General features: G+C 36.0%; 1 protein-coding gene across 1 annotated transcript in view; it reads left to right on the top strand.

Annotated features, from left to right (window-relative positions):
* The window catches only part of pmfbp1 (polyamine modulated factor 1 binding protein 1), a 649,032-nt gene that overhangs the window by 130,330 nt on the left and 498,308 nt on the right, over positions 1-20,394 (top strand). The window contains exons 4-5 of the mRNA XM_073070291.1: positions 1,474-1,596; positions 17,008-17,075. Of these exons, the coding sequence (XP_072926392.1) occupies positions 1,474-1,596; positions 17,008-17,075 (191 nt within the window). The remainder of the gene's footprint in view (positions 1-1,473; positions 1,597-17,007; positions 17,076-20,394) is intronic.

The following is a 20,394-nucleotide window of genomic DNA, read 5'->3' as shown; positions in this document are numbered from 1 at the left end:
AATAAAGGGATTCCTCAATCATTTGAATTTTCACTGGTACAGAATTGACTCTTTGGGGAACGTATTCAATTTATGAATAATTTTCACTATAACAAACAGCATCTATTCTTCTCCCATTGGAATACATAGCACCAAAATACCCATAATGCATTTTGTGCGTATTTTGATTTACAAAATTTTACTTAATGGAGTGTTTTCCAGGAAGGTATCCCTTTTGTAAATTGCAGAATGGCTGTTTTTTGACATTCTAATATTTGACAGATGTTAAATGTTTACCTAGATAGGGAGATGGAAACAAAGTTTGTTTGACTGGAATTCTGTGCTTAAATCAAGTTTATTTAATTTAGAAGAGATAGTATGTCTAGATAGATACTTTGCAATAGTTACTGCTGAAAAAAATTATGTTAAGCAATCTTTTTCATAAATACCTTGGTGTTTAATAATTAAACATAATAAAAATTTGTTGGCTGTTAGAGTCAGTTATTTCTTCACCGTAGTATTTTCATAGCAGAGCTTGTTACAAGATTAACCTAAGTTCACTACTCAATTCATTGGTCCAAACTCTGGTGCTTAAGAGATGAACAAGACTAACAATGTTAACTTATTAAAAATGTTTAAAAATATTATATGTAACCATAAATGAAACTTGCCTCCCTTCCTCACAGCCATTCTTTTCATTGGATCTGTAGAGCCAGGATAAGGAGGTGTTTAACCTCAGAGAGGATTCAGGAAATCATCAATGAGCCCTTCTCATTAGTTTAGGGAATTCTGTGTTTGTCTTTATTTATACTTGGAAAATGTCCCATCTCAGAAACCTTGGGAATTTTGTGTGTATATTCTTTCTGAAAGTCCCTAGCTTTTTGAAGGTTATGGATAAAAATGAAAGAAACTCCATATTAGAAATATCAGCATTTATTTAAAAAATTCTGACCATTGTTTAACCTTGCCGTAGTGATTTGAGGAATGCAAAGGGATACTTGTTCCCACAGCTTTCACAAAGCTATTATAGAAAAAAATAGACTATCTCTGATAAAATATTGCATTGGAACACAGTTTATCTTCCAAATTGACAAATTAACAGAATTAAGTCTTGAACAAAAAATGTCTAGAATTGTTTAAGTTGTACATTTAAGTTAAGATAGACAACTCTCCCTTGCTGTTCCTACGACTGTTTCTCCCTCGTTGGTCAAAGGATTTTTTTTTTAACTTTGAATGAATCATCTAGTTTAAGTGGACCAGAAAAACATCCTTTTAGAAATCTTTATTGGAAAAATAAAACATATATGGAAACAATCATAGCCAGCTCTACTCTTTCACAGATTACGTACCCCCACTCCCCACCAGTCCATCCAGACAAAAACTGCTTTAGAAATCTACACATCATGTTCAATAACAAAAGATACTCATGCTTATGTTGTTATTTCAATGTTGTAAATCTCCTTAACATTTTGTTTTGCCTATTTTGTCTTGAAGGATCTGCGACTTAAACTTGGGACTTGTGAGGAAGATGTTTTAAAGTTACAATTAGAGAACACAACCCTAAAGACAGAAAACTGCAATCTAAGAACTGTTCTACAGCACACCAGATCAAGACAGGTGTTCTTTATAATTCTTTTTTTTACTGTAGCATCTCTTACTTCCATATCTTTATGCAAAATCAACAAAAGTTATGAAGTTGGGATACTCTTAACACACCATTCTGCTGCAAAAATGGTCCAATATTTAAATCACAATGAACCTTCTGGAGAATAACTAGACAAGATAGAATAAAGGGTATTGTTAATTAATAACACTTTTGAAGTAGTGCTTGATTATTTTGCCTGAAAATCCCATTTATTCATTGCTATTAAACTGTTAGATATTAATGAAGCTTAGTTTTTGACTTTGGGTTGGATCATGCTGACTTCACAGCTGGTCATCCATAATGAATTGTAGTTTATTATAACGTTAACAGATTCCAATCCAGGACATTACATTGTGAGCTTCAGAAATGAGAAGGAGATTGGCTGCCAGCTCAGTGAACCTGCTGTTCTTCTTCCTGCCTTGACATTGAGCACGGGAGCAGATAATTTTTGCAGCATCTTTCACAACAATGTTGCAGTGAAGCACCGTCACAACCAAATGCTATATTTAAAAATGTTGTCATTGTTTTAATATTGATGAATGTGACAACTTGAATTTGTACACAATCGAGTTCGAGAAACAGCAGTGTGATAATAATGGTGGAGGGATGAAAGTCATTTTAGAAATATTAAAAACTAACATTAATCATTTTAATTTAGAAAACTCAAAACATTAATTCAGAGACCATTTTCTTTGGAGCAGAGAAGGCTGAGGTGTAATCCTGTAGAGATTTATAAAATCTTATGGGGTATAAGTTTGGTAGATAGTTGGTTTTCTTCTCAATGGGGGTGTCTGAAACTTGAGGCATTGGTTTAAGGTGAAAGGGGAAAGATTTAAAGGGGACCTGACAGCCACGTTTTTCACACGTGGTGATGGGTAAATGGAAAGAGCTGCCAAAGGAAGGTATAGAGGAGGGTACAATACCACATTTAAAAGACATTTGGATAGGTACGTAGATGACGGATATAGACCAAATGCAAGCAAATGGGGCTAGATCAGTGAGGTACTTTGGTCAGCATGGACAGGTTTGGATGAAAAACCTGTATGCTATATACCTCTGACATTAAGTAGAATATACAAAGAACTTGCCTTCACTTACATTTTTAAGATTCAAAGTACATTTATTATCAATGTATGTATACTTTGGACTAGCTGTATACTGCTAAGTCCTGCAGTTGAGCAGGAGGTATATGTGCTGATTGCTGATCTTCATACAATCCTGAATCCACACTGCATTGCACTGGTGCAGAAATCAGGGAAATGCTAACCCTGAAAGAAGACCCTACTGACAGTTCCTTTCCAATCTGTGAGTAAATGATAAACATGTTCCAACCCATTGGTGAAATTCATAAATATAGTCTTGGGTTTTCATTCTTTCTTTCTTTTTTTCTTGGTTTATTTCTATATTTATCTCATTCTTGGTCCCACTTCTGTAGACAGTTTAAGGTGAACTTTCCCTGCTCTACACTTCCTGCACCAATTTTGTAGATTTTTTTTCTGATTTTCTTTTACAGACCTTAGAATCACTTCCTATTCAAATATTTCCCATTTTTCATAATGTTAGGAGCTATGTTGTTTAAAAATGTATTTGCATGTTGAATGAAATTTGAAGTTCCTTAGTTAATTCTATGAGATACATACCAGTTCTTGGTTGGTGGGATAATTTTGCTCTTTGTGTTTCTAACAATATTTAAAAAGGGCAATTCATGAGTTATGCATATAAACATGAAGCTATCAATGCATATATAGTCAACTAGCCATGTTGTATGTGAAAATTGCTGTAATTTTTATAAAATCATACTTCCAGTTTAATTTCTGTATACAGGTAAATGCACGGTTTGTTTCCTGAACCAGTCCCAAACTAGAAAATTTCATTACCTTTTCCAAATCCAACTTGTTTCATGTGGTACATCTTTGACTGTATTCCCTTACTCAAATTTTCCGATCTAAATTTCCATTGACAGGGATAGGGGAATAGATAAAATGTGGGGTGGGTGTGGTGTTGCTAATCGGGGATAGTGTCAGAGCTGCAGAAAGGGAGGATCTCCTGGGGGGAGGGATCATCTACTCAATCAGTGTTGTTGAGAAACAGGAAGGAAGTAATCACACTATTGGGAGTATTCTGCAGGGCTCCCAAATAGCTACTGGGACACTGAGGTGCAAATAAGTGGACAGATTTTGGAAAGGTGTTAAAATAACAGGGTTGTTGTCAAGGATGACTTCAACTTCCCTAATATTGAATGGCACTCCCTTAGTGCAAGAGGTTTAGATGGGGCAGTATTTGTTAGGTGTCTCCAGGAAGAATTCCTGGTGCTGTATGTAGACAGACCGACTGGAGGAGAGACCATACAGGATCTAGTACTAGGCAATGAACTTAGTCAAGTGACAGATCTTTTGGTGGGCAAGCATTTCTGAAATAGTGACCATGACTCCCTCACCTTGAGCATAACCTTGGACAAGCATTGGAGCAGGTGGTATGGGAAAGCATTTAATTGGAGGAGGGCTAATTATGATGCTATTAGGCAAGAAATTGGGGATGTAAATTGGAAACAGATATTTTTGAGGAAATGTACAATGGAAGTGAGGAGATTGTTTAGAGAACACTTGCATAGGGTTCTGGGTAGGTTTGTCCCATTGGGACAGGAACAGGATTTAATGAAGGAACAATGGTTGACAGGAGAGGTAGAAAATATAGTCAAGTGAAAGAAAGCATATTTAAGGTTTAGGAAGCAAAATCAGGCAGGAAGGAGCTTAATAATTGATTTAGGAGAGCTAGAAATGTAGAATGGCCTTGGTGTGTAGGATTAAGAAAAAACCCGAGGTATTCTATACATATGTAAAAAACAGAAGAATGCCTAGAGTGAGGCTAGGACTGCTTACAGATAAAAGGAGAACATGTGCCTGGAGGTGGAGGAGATAAAGGAGATCCTTAGTGAATACTTTATTTCAGTGTTCATTAGGAAGAGGGACTTCGACGAATGTGAGATCAGGGTAGAACAGGCTAATGTGCTGGAGCATGTTGAGACAATGCTGGAGTGAAGGAGGATGTTTTACTTCTTAACAGATCTCAGATAGTCAGGATGCACAAGTGCTCACCCTTATCATCTTCAACATGGGTGCTACCCCAGGATTGTGTGCTGAGCCCGTTGTTATGCACTGTGTTCACACATGACGGCACGGCCAAACACCTGAGCAATCACATCGTCAAGCTCACTGATGACACAACAGTGGTGGGGCTCATCACCAATAACGAAGAGATAGCCTATAGAGCTATTAGGCAAATAACCTCTTCCTTCATGTCAACAAGACAAAGGAGATGGTTATCAGCTTCAGGAGAACTCACAACCCCCACCAGCCCCTGGCAGCACAGCAGTGGAAACTGTAAGCAGTTTCAAACTCCTGGGTCCCATAGCACATCCTACACAGTCAAGAAAGCTCACTAATACTTTCTGAGGGGATAGAAAAGAGCTGAATTTTGAACATCCATACTCACGACGTTCTACAGATGCGCAGTAGAAAGCATCCTAACAAGCTACCTCACTGTTTGGAATGGAAACTGCACTGTGGCAGACAGGGATGATCTACAATGACACATCACTGGCCCAGCCTACCCACTATCAAGGACATGTGTATATACAGAAAGGTGCTGGAGAAGGGCCAGTAATATCATGAAGGATCACACACACCCTGCTCATGGACTGTTTGTCATACTCCCGTTGGGGAGGAGACTATGTAGCATCCAATGCAGGACGACCAGACTCAATAACTGATAATTTCCCCATGTAGTAAGGCTAATCAACACCTTCACCTACTAACTCCACCACTACTTCATTATTTCCTGCCAGTCACCTCATTTCCAGCCTAACATCATTTTATGGACATGCAATACAATTAAGCTGTCTTATATTTATTTTTATTGTGTGTTTTTTAAAATTATCATTATTGGGTTCTTTATCTTCTATGTTTTTCTTGGTGCTGCATCGGATCCAGAGTATCGACTATTTAGTTCTCTTTACACTTGTGTAGAGGAAATCAAATTAAACAATGTTGAATCTCTTGAATCTTGAAATCTGTAGAGATGTTATTTTCCTCCCCTTGTGCATCTAGATTAGGTATACACTTTTAAAGGTTATTAATATGACAGTAGTTGGTTTAAGTGCAGTGTTTTTCATTTACTACCAATTAGAAATAGTTTGGGATCTATTGGATACAAAATTGTGAGTGCATAACTTTCTGCAGAACATTCGACCTCCACTGTGTTCCTTTAAGCGTAAAACCATAAGCTATAGGAGCTGAATTAGGCCTTTTGGCCTATCAAGTTCGTTCCACCATTCCATCATGGCTGATCCATTTTTCCTCTCAGTCCCAATCTCCTGCCTTTCCCCTCACCCAAATATCTCTTCATGCCGTGACCAATCAAGAATCTATCAATCTTTGCCTTAAATATACATAGACTTGGCCTCCACAGCAGCCCGCTGCAACAAATTCCACAGATTCACCACTCCCTGGCTAAATAAATTCCTCCTCATCTTCATTCTAAAAGGATAGCCCTGTAATCTGTGGTTGTGTCCTTTAACAACAGTAATCATATGGCATTTGAGAACTGAGTTATTTTTAATCAATGTTAACCTTGACCTTTTCCCCCCAGCCCCCCACTCCCAATATACTCCCAAGGAGAATTGACTATGAGCAATGGAACTTTTAATCCTATGAAATGGAAAGGAAAGATAGTTGAACTCTATCTTGTTAGAGATGGTTATTTTGTTTTGGCTTTTATGTGGCACAAATGTACTTTCCCAGTAGATAGGCTGACCCTGACTGCTCACCTGGTCTTCTGCATATGGAAAAAAAATTGCTTTATTACCTGATAAGTAAATGGATCTGAACAGTGTTTAATAATCTGTGAACATCATTATTTCTGATTTAGCATTTTATTTTTGAGCAATTAGCCCTCAAATAAATAAAGAAATCCCCACCTTGAATTACTTTTGGAGCATTATTTTACACAATAAGATGTGAGACTTCTGGAATTGAACTGAATGTTCATGGTTATCACAAATATACACTTCTGCAAAAAGAATTAGTGAAGCTTGGTGGATGATCATTGAAATAAATATCTTATTTAGAGATTGTATTTACAGTGTATTAATAGATCAAAGAATGCTCAGCAGTGAGTGGAACCCTAACTCTAATGCATTCTGTAACTGTTTAAATAACGTTGTAATGACCAAAATAGGATGGAAAGCAAATTGAAATATAGGAGTACTCAAGATATCTGAGAAGATTAAGTTTTGGATGTGTTAGTTAACATAATTTTAAAAGAGCATAATCAGCTTGCAAAAAGTTATTTGTTGATTTACCTAACAGAATAACCACATCTCAGAAAGAAGACATTAAAGTTAAAAGCCAGGGAGCCTTTGATATGAAAGTTATGAACCTTGGGTAAAAATGGAAATAATGAAATAATGTGAAAGATACAATGAGGGGATGAAAATATTTCTGTTTAAATGCCACCTTTCTTGATCTTGTATGCCTTTACCAATTAATTTTGTGTTTGCAAGGGGATAAAGAGCTATTCTTGTGTGACTGTTTTCCAATATTGGGCAAATAAATATGGAGTATAAATTCTTTCACTCTCTGTGCTCTCCCTCATAAGACAGTGGTACGAAGTAAAAGGAAAAATAAACAGTGAGTATTTTGCAAAAGATGAGAATAAAATTTACCATATATCTGGTTTCATTTTACAATGCATTACATAAGTGTTGGCCATTTATCCCCTCAAACTATTTCTTTCATTCATGAACTCTGACTTCTTTGTAATAAAACAACATTGGATTTCCCTACCCCTTTTTTAATTATCCTATATTCCTTTTAATAAAAATCCATCAGCCTTATTTACTAGCAATTGACCTAGTATCAATTTCTGTTTGTAGAAGAGGGTTTCAAATTTCTAACTTCTTCCGTAAAAGGCTTGATTCTATTTTTGAGATTTTCACTCAAGTCCTTGTCTTCCAAAGCAACCAAAATAATTTGCTTCTGCTCTATCCAGGGCAATTAGGTGTAGGAAATTAAATGCTGGTTCAGCCTCAAAAGCCCACATTCCTTGGAAAAATCCCACTCCCTGCTTGTGTTAAATGGTTTAATCCTTAATTGAAAGGTTCTATTGGTTTTCCAGAGGGATATATCAAAGACACATTCTTTTCTTCAATAAGTATACCACTAATATGTTTTCTTTAGAGTAAGTGATTACAGCATACAGATTTTTTAATGTAATGCAATAGGCTAATGGCAATATTCTTCCATCATAGGTTGCCTTTACTGTAGTCTATTTAACATCTAATATAGTCTGGAAATAGCGTAAATATAAACAAAATATTATGTCTATTTATTTACAAATTTCAAAAGCGCTACAACATCAATTGTATAAGGCATTGGTATGACTGGATATGGAGTTTAGTATCCACCTTTGGTCACTTTACCTGAATAAGGATACTTTTGACGTAGAGAGAATATAACAAATATTCAGTAGACTGGTTCCTGGGAAGCTGGTTTGTCAAATGAAAATAGATTGAGAAGGCTTTAGAGTTTAGAAAAATGAGAGCAGATTTTATTGAAACTTCCAGCATTCTTTCAGAGCTTATCTGGGTAGATGTGGAGAGGCTGCTTCTGCTGGTTGGAGTGTCTATGAGCAGCAGTCACAGTGTCAGAATAAAGGCAATTTGAGACAGAGATAAGGAGAAATTTCTTCAAGTTGTGAGGGTGAATCTGTGAAATTCTCTACCCTAAATGAGTGCAGAGGTTCAGTCATTGAATTAATTTAAAGCAGAAATTAATTGATTTATCGATATTAAAGGCACAAAGGGATATGGGGATGGTGCAGGAAAATAGTGCTGAGGTAGAATATTAATCATAATCTTGATGAAAGGTACAGCAGGGTCTAAAGGAAAGATGGCATGTTCTGCTCTTAGCTAAGTTCTTAAAATGCATGTATGAGAACGAAGAATGTTCCAAATAAAAAGAAAATTAGTGTTTTATTTTCCTTTACAGCTAATGTGCCCATTCTAGTTGCCTCAGTACTCGTATTTATAAATGCTGTCGATCATTCTAATGAACATTTCCCATTAACAGCTAATTATTCTTTAGTTGCTCACATTAGTGAAATTGCAATCTTGAAATCTCTTGAGTATCTTTCCTCTAAAATGGCTTATTGTGACACATGCTGTGCAGTGTATTTCTCAGGAAATACACAATATATTGACAATATTATATCCTTATTTGAAAAAAAATTGAAGTAGGTTTTGATTGCTAAATGTTTGTTGACAATCTATGTTTAGAAAATTATACAATAATGAGTAAATGCTAATACTGAGGTACTACTATTTCCACGAGTATTACAGTTTCTACTCCAATTCATGTTTAACATAAATAATGTTAAAATTCCTCACTTGTTAAATGCCCTTGGAATTTATCATTTAATGTTATGATAACAAAATTTGTATCTATTTGAGTCAGAATATTCTGATGAAATAATGCCTAGCAACCAATCTAAGCTCTTGCTTTGAAGCAGTGAAACAGCCCTTTCTTGCAGTGATACAAGAAGATACTAATTTCTAAAAATCTATTGGAAGAGATTTTAAAAGGAATGTTAAATATTGCTTAAGAATCATGAAGCTCCTGGCCTTCCTTGGCAATGAGTGATATAGGATCACAGGGTGTAGAATTACTGTAGGCAGAGTTGAGAAACTGTAAAGGTAAAAAGACCTTGATGAGAGTTATATACCAGCCTCCAATAGTAGTCAAGATATAGGGTACAAAATACACCAGGGCATTGAAAAAGGCAATGTTCCAGTAATCATGGGACATGAATATGCAGGCAATGGGGAAAATCAGATTGGCGTAACCAACAACTTGCTAGAGGAACTCAGCTGATCAGACAGCATTGTGTGAGGAAAGGAATTGTTGATGTTTCAGGTTGAAACCCTCATTGAGACAGCTTGGTAGTGGACTACAAGGAAAGGAATTTGTGCAATGCCTATGGGATGGCTTTTCAGAACAGCTTGTGGTAGATCACACTAGAGAATAGGTAATTCTCGAATTGGATAGGAAACATCAACTTTATTTACTATATACATTTATCTGTATTAGAAAATAGCTGTGGTGTGTTGGCACTACATGCAACAAAAAGGCAACAACATTCAACAATTATATGGTACAGAATAAAGAATTATAAGGTTATAGAACCATTAAATATAGGAACGGTATTAGTCACTTCTATTTCATCATGGCTAATCCATTTTTCCTTCTCAGCCCAATCTCCTGCTTTCTCCCCATATTCCTTCATGCCCTAACTAATCAAGAATCTATCACCCTCTTCCTTAAATACACCCAATGACTTAGTATCCATAGCTGCCTGTGACATGAAATTCCACAGATTCATCACTTCGTGGCTAAAGAAATTCCTCCTCATCTCCATTCTAAAATGACACACCTCTATTCTGAGGTTGTGTCCTCTGGTCTTATAGTGCTTATAGTGTAGTGCAATGGCTGAGAGAGGGGATGGGAGGGGGTAACTAGAATGGTTGATTAGATTAACTTGTAAGTTGGTGTAAAATTTTAGTATTAGTAGTCCTATTGTGTTTTTCAGAGGGAGCTTTTGGAAAAGGCAGTTTGCTGGGTGGGTAATATCTACAATGATATTTTCTGACTGCTTCTTTATCCTGGAACATACAAGTCCTGCGGTGATGGTAGAATGCAGCAAACACATTTTCTACCATTCTGAAAGTTCGCTGTACTTTTTGCATATTGTGAGAGGATGTTGCACCAAACCAGACTGCTGTGTTGCGTAATGAGGCACACTTGATCAGGGAGCTTAAGGTAATGGAACCCTTATGCAGGTAGACCAATTCACTGTGTGGCACAGATTCATAGGTTCTTGATTAATAAAAGGGTTAAGGACTATGGAGAGAAAGTGGGAGAATGGGGATTAAAAATAAAAATCAGCCATGGTCAAATGGCACAGCAAATTCAATGAACCAAATTATCTAATTAATTCTGCACCTATATCTTATGATATTATGATCTCAATGTTATTACTCAAGCACGTTGTATGGTTAAGCATTATTTGAAACTAGTCCAAAATTGGTGCAGATAACATGAAGATAGTAGTGGGAATTGTGGCAAAAGCTAGCCATTGCTGCAATCCAAGGGAAGAATTGTTAGCATCTATTGTGGTGTCCCCAAAAACGTGGCTCTAAGATGAATAAAGTAATAGGCGGTTGTGGGGTGTCCTGAGAATTTCTGCAAGGTTCTGAAGAAAAATTCCTACTTCAAGTAGTCCACAAGAAAATAGAGAATGAAGACTATTGCTAACAATGACAACTTCTGGTAACTCCACTGCACCCCAGCTCATCTGCTGGCTAGTTTAAAGAGGTCTTGTACTATATTATTGCAAAATTCACATTGTAATACTGATCCAAAGTTTTCCTTTGCATGTCTCCAGCTGGAACCTAAAAAGTTTGTAAAGTTCAAAAATAAAATGGGGAGATTTGGCCACTTTCACCAAGACCCTGCACTATTCATGGTGTGGAAGAATATTTATTTTAATGTCTTTGTAGCCTAATGCAACAAATTTAAAGCGGTACCTTTGATTCCAGTGATCATGCACCCTAAAGTCAAAGTTACTGAATTAGACAAGATCTTTAAAAAAACAGTTGGTGTCAAGTAATCTCCATAGTCAGTGCTGTTAATGAAAGCCTATTTTGGAATAGACTTTCCAAAGATCTATGGGGCAAGTGACTCCCACTATTACTTTGCCCATAATGCAGTTTCTATAGGATTTGATTTGCTTTGCCATTTCTCTTACCAAATAGCAGCTTTTTTTTTGTAGTTCTCCTGTGCTTTCCAATGAATGGTACTCATGAGTTTACTGAACTAATGCTAATGTAATCATTGTTGGTAATTAGGTTGGTGCTGGTAAAATTTCTATTTAATATACCAACTGCTAGTCCATCTCCACTGTTTTTATTCCACTTAGATTTTAAAATTTAATTGCATACAGCCTTACTGGGGGTCAACTGAATGAAATAATAACTTTTCCTCCTTTTAAATATAGACTCAATATCTGCTAACATCTATTTTAAAATCACAACTTGTTTTTATTTTATCAGTGTAAGAATACTTGGTATTTAAAATATGATAGCAATAGAGAAGGTAAAACTCTTGAAATAAAAAAGAAGCTGGAGGAAATCATTGGGTCAAGTAGCATTAGTAGAAGGAAAGCAATGGACAGTCAATGTTCTGGATGTCCGAACATTGACTGTCCACTTCTTTCCACAGGTTTTGCTTGACCTACTGGGTTCCCGCATCTTCTTGTTTGTTGCTGCAGACTCTTGCATCTGCAGTCTGTGTTCATTCACTCACCAACAAAAAATTAACCCAGGGACCTCATCATTTGTTCTTGGCTAACTCACTCAATACTTGTTTATTTTGATTGTGTATTGGACAAAAAAAACCTCATGAAATTGTTTACCCATTAGGGGTGTGTAAAGAAGATGCATTGTATTATTCTGAACTGTTGGTCCAAGAAATTTTACGGGAAACTCCTCGTCATTCTGATAATTTTTTGATTTTTTTTTCATTTCACCAGAAGCTTGATTAGAGACATACAAGTATGAACTCTGCTTGCACATCTTTTGTGATTTCAAGCCCCATCCCCACCAACTAAGCAAATTAGCTGATCAGCCTAATGTTACCTACCAACGTTGGCCACCCTCCTCTTCCTTTCATTATGGAAGCTAGACTTAAGATTTCAACTGTGGCCTCTATTACTGTATTTATCTGTGAAGTTGAGAAGCACAAGTGTGCTTCATAGATCTAGTGATGATACTCAGTTTTACATCACCACCTCTTCTAGGAAACTGAAAGTAGCTGCTATTATGTACCAGAATCTATCCAGCTATACAGACATGGATGGCCAAATACTCTCCCTGTCTAAAACTGCATTCTAATTTGTAAGTAGGTTTTGTGGTCACCGGGTGGCTCAGAAACTTATGTCTTGGTGTTGTATCCAAGGAAAGCACCGTGCCCTCATTCATAGTGATTTTGCATTAAACACTTGTTTAATATTTCTGGTTTCTTTGGGGTGCAGTGACATAATATGCCCATTCCTGAATAGGTGAATACATTTAATTACAGAGAATCCTACTGTGTGATTCCTAAATATCTGCCATTCGTGATACCAGCTCTGAGAATGTTGTGTATGTTTTTGGCATTCAGCATTGGTGAGTGGCATTTTAAAAGAAAGTTCATTTTCTGATTAATTAACTATATATAAAAATGGTCTATTCATTCCTTTCAAATATATTTTGATAGTATTAATTCCATTTTCTCCTTAGTTAGAGTATGTATTTTAGAGTATGCTACAGTAGAGTACATTTCGGGGAGGAATCTGTGAAACAAATAATGGCCAAATAGATGCTTTCTTTGGTTCCATTTCAATCCAAGTCCCTAAGGAAAAATTGAGGAATTCTGGCCTCACATTCTTCTCTGAAATCAGAATTGTTTTCAATATAGATTATTTAACAGCACAATCTCTTCCAAACAGTATGCTAATTTAAATGAGAAAATACTACAAAATCTAAGATTTGACATTATAGTTTCTCTCTCCATAAATGCTTCCTGATGTACTGAGTATTTTCAGCATTGTCTGATCTTATTTTAGATATCAACTGTGATCTTTTTTTATTTTTGTTTTACATATCCATTTAAAATCCCAGTTGCTATCTATATAAAACTGAAGTTAATTTGGAGTTATTATTTTATTTTTAGTCTGAAAGAAAGTATTGTGTAATTGTGTATGCAATTGCATAATCTAATATGTCATTAGTCCTACTCTTTGTCCATATTTCTACAATTTCTTATTAAAGTATGCATCTCCTACCTTTTAAAAGCTATTATTTAACCTGTATCCACCATCCAGATAGGCATTACATTGCAAATATCAAACATCAAGAAAATGTTTTTCTTCTGGTCCCCTCTGATTCATTTTCTATTTATTTTGAATCAGTATCCTCCAGTTAGTAATCCTTAAGCCACTGGAAACATTTACTCTTTATTCACACATTATAAGTCTTTGCTCGAAAGATAAACCTTGTTCCTCTATCCACATAACCCTCAACCAAAAGTGTGTGCCTAGAATTAAACAAATAACCAAACATGTTTTTTTTTAATAAATGCCTTCATTTGTAAGTTAGAGACCTTATTTGCCTTCATTTTTATGTGAAGGATTCCACATGATTTGTTAACTTTTTACTAACTTGATCTACCACCTTTATAAATAATGCACTAAACTTCTAGGACCCTCTTTGTACTATCTCTGCCCATTATTCCTCAAAGGCCTTGAATTTTATCTATCATGAGTTCAGCTATTCCACCAGCTTGACATACATTCTTTTTAAGACATTTAATATCTGTCTTCCTGCTTACTGTACTTAAGATTTAGTGTCATCTGCAAATTTCAGAATTGTACCCTACATTTATAAATTCAAGTCATCCCTTATCAGTGCAACTCCTGACCTGTTGAGTATTTCCAACATTTCTATTGTAATCTAAAGATTTACTATTTTAGTTTCCAGGAGATAGCTTTGCTAGCTAGCCTTGTCCAGAAAATCACTTCTTATTTTTTTACATCAACAATGGGTTTTCGCCATGTCTGCAAATAGTCACGTAGAATATATAACATCATCTCCACTGGTTATGAACAATAAACGGAGTTTGAAACTAATTACATTTCAACACCATTTTAATTACATTTTAATATATTGTGGTTACTGAAAATGATCCAGGAATGTTCTAATGAAAAAAGATCTATTTACATGGTGGAATTTAGCAATGCAATGCTTATAATTGTTTATTTCCTATATTATGTTGGGAGTTCAAAATTGCAATCTGGTATAATAATTTAAGAGCTTGTTTTTCTCAGGTATTACACAACTTAAAACGAAGGTTGATGCTCTGTGGATCACACTATTCTTCAAGATCTTAATTCTAATTTATATCAGTCACTATTGTAAATAAGGATACCAAATGAAACATTTCTTGTAGCACATTTTGAACCAGAAAGGAGACTTCTATTCATTTTGTCTATTTGTTATGTCACAGTTTCAAAGATTCTTACTGAAAACATTTTGATAAAAGTAATCTCTTCGATTTGCTCTATGTTAATAGAGAATACTGCACTGAATTATAGATTACTAACGATATATTTGCTTTAATATATGCTTAGGAGATGTTTCTCATGACACAAAAACACAATGTTAAATATACTTACACATTGCTCCCGCTGAAAAGCCATTCATTAAATATGCAGGTCTTTTTTGTATTAATAGAAAACATTGCAAATATTAATCAATGCTAGCAAATGTAGATGCCATTAAGGTTTCAAGTGCTAACTTTTCATTTGCACGGAATTTGACAGTCTACATAGACGCAAAGTCAGTGCATGCATATAAATAAGTACCATCTTACCAACAGCAGTGAAAAGTGGTGACCTGAACACCAACGGTGTTAAAATCATCAGTGACTGAGTGATAATATCCGGTGGATAAATTAGTGAAAGCCATTGGAGAAATTTTTCTATATCAGTTATGTATGTAAAGTAGATCAAATATTCAGTAATGCAAATAAAGGTTATCCATATTGATAAATCCATTCGAAGGCAGTTGAATTGGTACTATTCAGGTCTACAGTAGATGACTACATGCACATTTATGTCATTATGTTTATAATTCCATGGCAAATGCTCCAGAATTCCAACACCATTTGATTCGAGCTACATTTATAAAGGCATTCCTCCAGAAGAAAAAGCAGAGATTTCTTGTAATAAAATTTAAATTATTTTGTATCCAAGTGATGCTCGCTATTTTGCATATCATTATACTCATGTGAAGAACAACAGCGACATCTGCATGTCCACTGCACAAAATGTCGCAGTCAGCAGTGTCTGGCTTTTATCGCCAGCTAATTGTACAGTAGGATCACGATGTATCTCATTTGAATATTAAGATTGGAAACAAAAGCGAGAGCAAAGGAAGGAACAAAGTGCCCTAATTTCCAAATGAATTCATGTGTTGTACATCAGCAAAAGATTTCCATGCTTAATTGTCTTTTTAGTTTTCCCAGGAAGTAATTTTGATTATCTCCCAGAACTAGGCAATGTTGGGGCGAATGAATTAAACCATTGAGAAGATACACAAAGGCCTGCGATTACTATGTTATTCATGTATGAAAGTGACAAAGACTCCACTGTATCTGTCGTGTACGCATAATAGGCTTTCAGACTGAAATAATTAATTAATCACATTAATGGTTTAATAGTGGCTATCAGAATCAGATGCACACCAATTTGTGCAATAGTAGTTGACACATGTAGTCCTACTTTTAAACAGATAAATATTGCAAAGTTAATCCACAATTTCACTTAATCTTCACTTCTGACTTTCTTTTTTCACTTAGTTTTTAAAAAAGGGTTTCATTTTCAAAGAAAATAAATAAATATTAACATTTTTCTCCTATGGAATAAAATTTCTGTAGTCGAGAGTATGTCCTCTTAAATATCCTTTGTTTAAAAAATATTACTCCGGCAATTTAAAAAAAACATTAAGGTTAGAATTCCATTATGGTTTCTAGCCGCTATATTTGAAATGTAACAGAGTCATTGGATTAAAAGCAAAAATAGCAGACAGTTCATTGAGCAGACCAGCTTCTCTGATATGGATCATATGAGACTCTTATTGTATTCATTCCACTCTGAATACCCCATGCTTAACCAGCTTAATGATATGCAAATGAAATATGCATAAAACCATTCTACTGTAAGATGATTAAACACTTGGGACGTTAACTGCCACCACATGACTGTTTGACTGTAATAATTTTAGAACATTCACTTTGATTGCGGCGTATGGAACCTAGCAGCTGGTAGAGCCCGTGACCCATTTAACGTTATCCCTCTGCAGAGAGCCTTTTCCCCCGAACGTCGGTTTTCACAGGCGCTGCTGCCATTGTGTTTCAGCAAAATGCTGGAAGATTCTTTCCACACCACAAATGCGTTAATAACAAAAACCTCCTCCATTTACATTCAAAAGCAGATACTTGAAAATGAAAATTTAGATTAAAAGATATATCCACGACTCATTAGAAATTGCCCAGAAAATGCCAGGTTAAAATCTGTCACCAGCAGAATGATTCGGCAGTTTGTACAGTTTGAATCATGTGCAGTACTTGACGAAGTTGCAGTATATCCGTAACATTGCTGTTGTTTCATGTAAAATCCATACATAATTATTTTTAAATTCCTTTTGTACTTTTTGTCCCTTTTGTTTTCAGTTCTCGTCGGTAATGCTGTGTGCGATGCCAACTGAACACCTTTCGGGATCCACGGCAACACTTCCACCGTAAGTAACAGGCAATCCCTCCCATAAAAAGAGAAACATTTAATTTTCCCATTCAATGTATTGTAGGATTTGTCCAAGTCGCACCTTTAAACCTTCTCACTTCAAGTTTGTACACGTCTCTGTGGCATCCCTCCTCCTTCATTCCCATAGTAGATCTTGTAAAAGGCTACAGATCGGCCCATTCATCTCCCTGGTGATAGCACTGAATGCAGATAAATCTCAGACTGCCTGCCTGCTGCAAGAGTATGATTTTTATTTTTCTTATGTACCTGGGTCAATTGATGGTTAAAAACAAGCTCCAGATTAAGTAGTAAATCTCCAATGTTCTGTCAGGAAGGATGTTTGCACCAAAATTTCCTGTATTCCCATTTTTGTAAAGTGCAAGGCATAATTTTTTCACAACTCCTTGTTTTTCCTCTGTTAAGTGCCAGTACCCCACAGACAAGTACGCTTGGTTCACTGTCATTCCCCATGGCATCGGACCGAAAGCATTTCTCCAAAATAGTTCCTTTGTATTTTTTTTGTTGGTATTGCTTTTGTAAACGAACTTGAATAGAAAACAGGTCGACATCGAACAAAACACTGGCTCATGCTTTGACAGTTGGCCATATTGCCCCTGGCACCAAGTCGTTGCTACTGTTTTTTTTCATCTCCTGGCATCTTTCGAAGAGGCAGTCGATGGCATGGCGGCTTTGTCTTCGAAGGGGGGAAAGTATCCGCAGTCGCTTCCACACGGCCAAGCAAAAGATGATTAAACACAGACAGTGCACACATCCTTGTTTTCAACTTGAAACATGTCCTCTGAGGAAGGATTTACAGTAGAGCGCATGGTAATCCTGCCAGTTGCGCCTTCAGATATGACTTCGTGTTTGCTGTAGGGGTCTGGATAATCTCCCTTGGCTCAACAGTTCTGACAGACGTACATACGGGCCCTAACCTACCCGCTGTTATCAAGAGAGCTGTGGCGCTGCCAGTGAATGGATGGCAGTGTGCCAGCTCTTGCCATTTGCGGCGGCTTTCTATAGACTTGACACTAATTAACATAAGGGTTAATTGATTTTAAAAGCTGAAGAATTACAGTTAACATTCCCAAAGGGTAAACACACCAATAGCTTGGCATTACTGCCGTGCTGGCGCAGGGAACCCGCAGCAGCAGCAGTACAGCACTGGCTGCTTATTGGACTATAGCTGATGGGAGACGACGCTCTACAGTCTCATCTGCTACAATATGTTGCAATGATATTTTGTTATAAATAATCAAAGCCTATTTAAATAAAAGCTGGAATGAAGTTGTAGAGAAATTTTTGTCATAACCCCCTCGGGCTTTATTGTAATCAGTAAATTAGTCCCTTCTGTCATATTTGATTAAGTAATTATCAGCATACCGCTTTATCTAACATTTGAAAAGATGAGGCAAAGGGGAGAGGCTTTTAAATTTTTTAAATACTACTCTTCTTTAACCTCCTTGTTTTTTCAGACAAGGTCAGAGCTTACTAATTGGCTCAGGTGCTTAATTTAAAATAAAGTATCTCATTAAAGAAAAGTTATTTCCTGCAATTAAGGAAAAAGAAAAATGAAAAGCTCAAACATAGGTTCTTTCTTTATACAGATAATTTCTGATAGTTACTGAAGGAATTTCTTTTACAAATCAGGAGCATGTTGCACTATATAAAATCCTTTTTTTGTAAAAAGAACTTGGTTTGTGATATCAAAGCTTGCTGAAAAGGAGGCAAAGAAAAGAGCTGAAGCAATGACAGGAATCCATTATGCAAATAGACTTCATTTGCATGTATCCTACGACTAGTACATGTAAATGAAGAGCATAATTTAGATTCAACTACATCTGTCTGAAACTATTACAATAAGTTGCAAAATGGGATTGCAGATTTCAAAATTAAAATCTGACATAATTATGAAAATTGTTTTTGTTAAGGCAACAGGAATTATAAATATTGTATGTAGGACAACTGGCAGGTTAATATATTTTAACTCAATTTCAAATCTAAATCTGAACTTTATAATGAATTCATTTCCTTTGTCAGATTCCAAGAATGGGTATATGACACTTGAAAAATTAAATTAGATGTTTTTCCTAAATTTGAAGACTACTTGAATGTATGAAGAATTCTTCATTGCTACAAACTTAGTTTTAAAATGTATCATTAATTGACATTTGTAGAATCAGGTCTCTTTTATGTATAACAGATTTCAAATTATTGTATAACTTTAGTAAATCAAGAAATAGGATTTCAGAAACTTTTGTAAGAACTGGAGGAAAAAAGAAACTAAAGTAAAACAACTGGATAAATTTTCAAACCATTTATTCAGTTTATTCACATTTGCCTTCGAGGATTAAACAAATTCTATCTTTTAGTTTCATTTTATATTGCATTATTTTGTTTACTGCCAGTTTGGGAATGAGAGGTGAGGCTGTTGGGGTATCACGTTTGGGAATGAGAGGTGATGCTGTTGGGGTATCACGTTTGGGAATGAGAGGTGATGCTGTTGGGGTATCACGTTTGGGAATGAGAGGTGAGGCTGTTGGGGTATCACGTTTGGGAATGAGAGGTGATGCTGTTGGGGTATCACGTTTGGGAATGAGAGGTGAGGCTGTTGGGGTATCACGTTTGGGAATGAGAGGTGAGGCTGTTGGGATCACATTTGGGAATGAGAGGTGATACTGTTGGGGTATCACGTTTGGGAATGAGAGGTGAGGCTGTTGGGGTATCACGTTTGGGAATGAGAGGTGAGGCTGTTGGGGTATCACGTTTGGCAATGAGAGGTGAGGCTGTTGGGGTATCACGTTTGGCAATGAGAGGTGATGCTGTTGGGGTATCACGTTTGGGAATGAGGTGAGGCTGTTGAGGTATTCTGATATCTCAGTCTTTGCAATCTTATTTCAATTCTGATTCAGATGTGGACTTTTAAAGGTCATGATAAATATTGAAGTCCTCTGTCCAATTCATGGCTTCGCTACCTGTAGCACTTACTTGGTTTCTTCCTTCACATGTAGTTTTTGCCTAGTTTCTTTCTGCCACATTTGAGAGAAAAAATGTATTTCCAGCAGTATAGCAATCTCCTAGTATCTTGTACAAGTAGTGATTCTTCATTTTGGATTCAAGATTGTTAGTGTCAATAGAATATTTGACCATGTTGACATCACATTTTCCAATCATGCTTCATCTTAAAATTTACTCAAATGCTGTAATGTTTCTTTCCAATCCCAATATTCATTAATCCAAATGAAATCATTAATTCATGAGGAATAATGCAACTTGAAATTTTTATCTTTAATATTTAGTGATACACAATGGACTTA

This window comes from Hemitrygon akajei, chromosome 17, assembly GCF_048418815.1.
Source record: "Hemitrygon akajei chromosome 17, sHemAka1.3, whole genome shotgun sequence".
Lineage (NCBI taxonomy): Eukaryota > Metazoa > Chordata > Chondrichthyes > Myliobatiformes > Dasyatidae > Hemitrygon > Hemitrygon akajei.
Note: the sequence above shows the minus strand (reverse complement) of the source record. Positions and strands in the feature narration are given on the sequence as shown.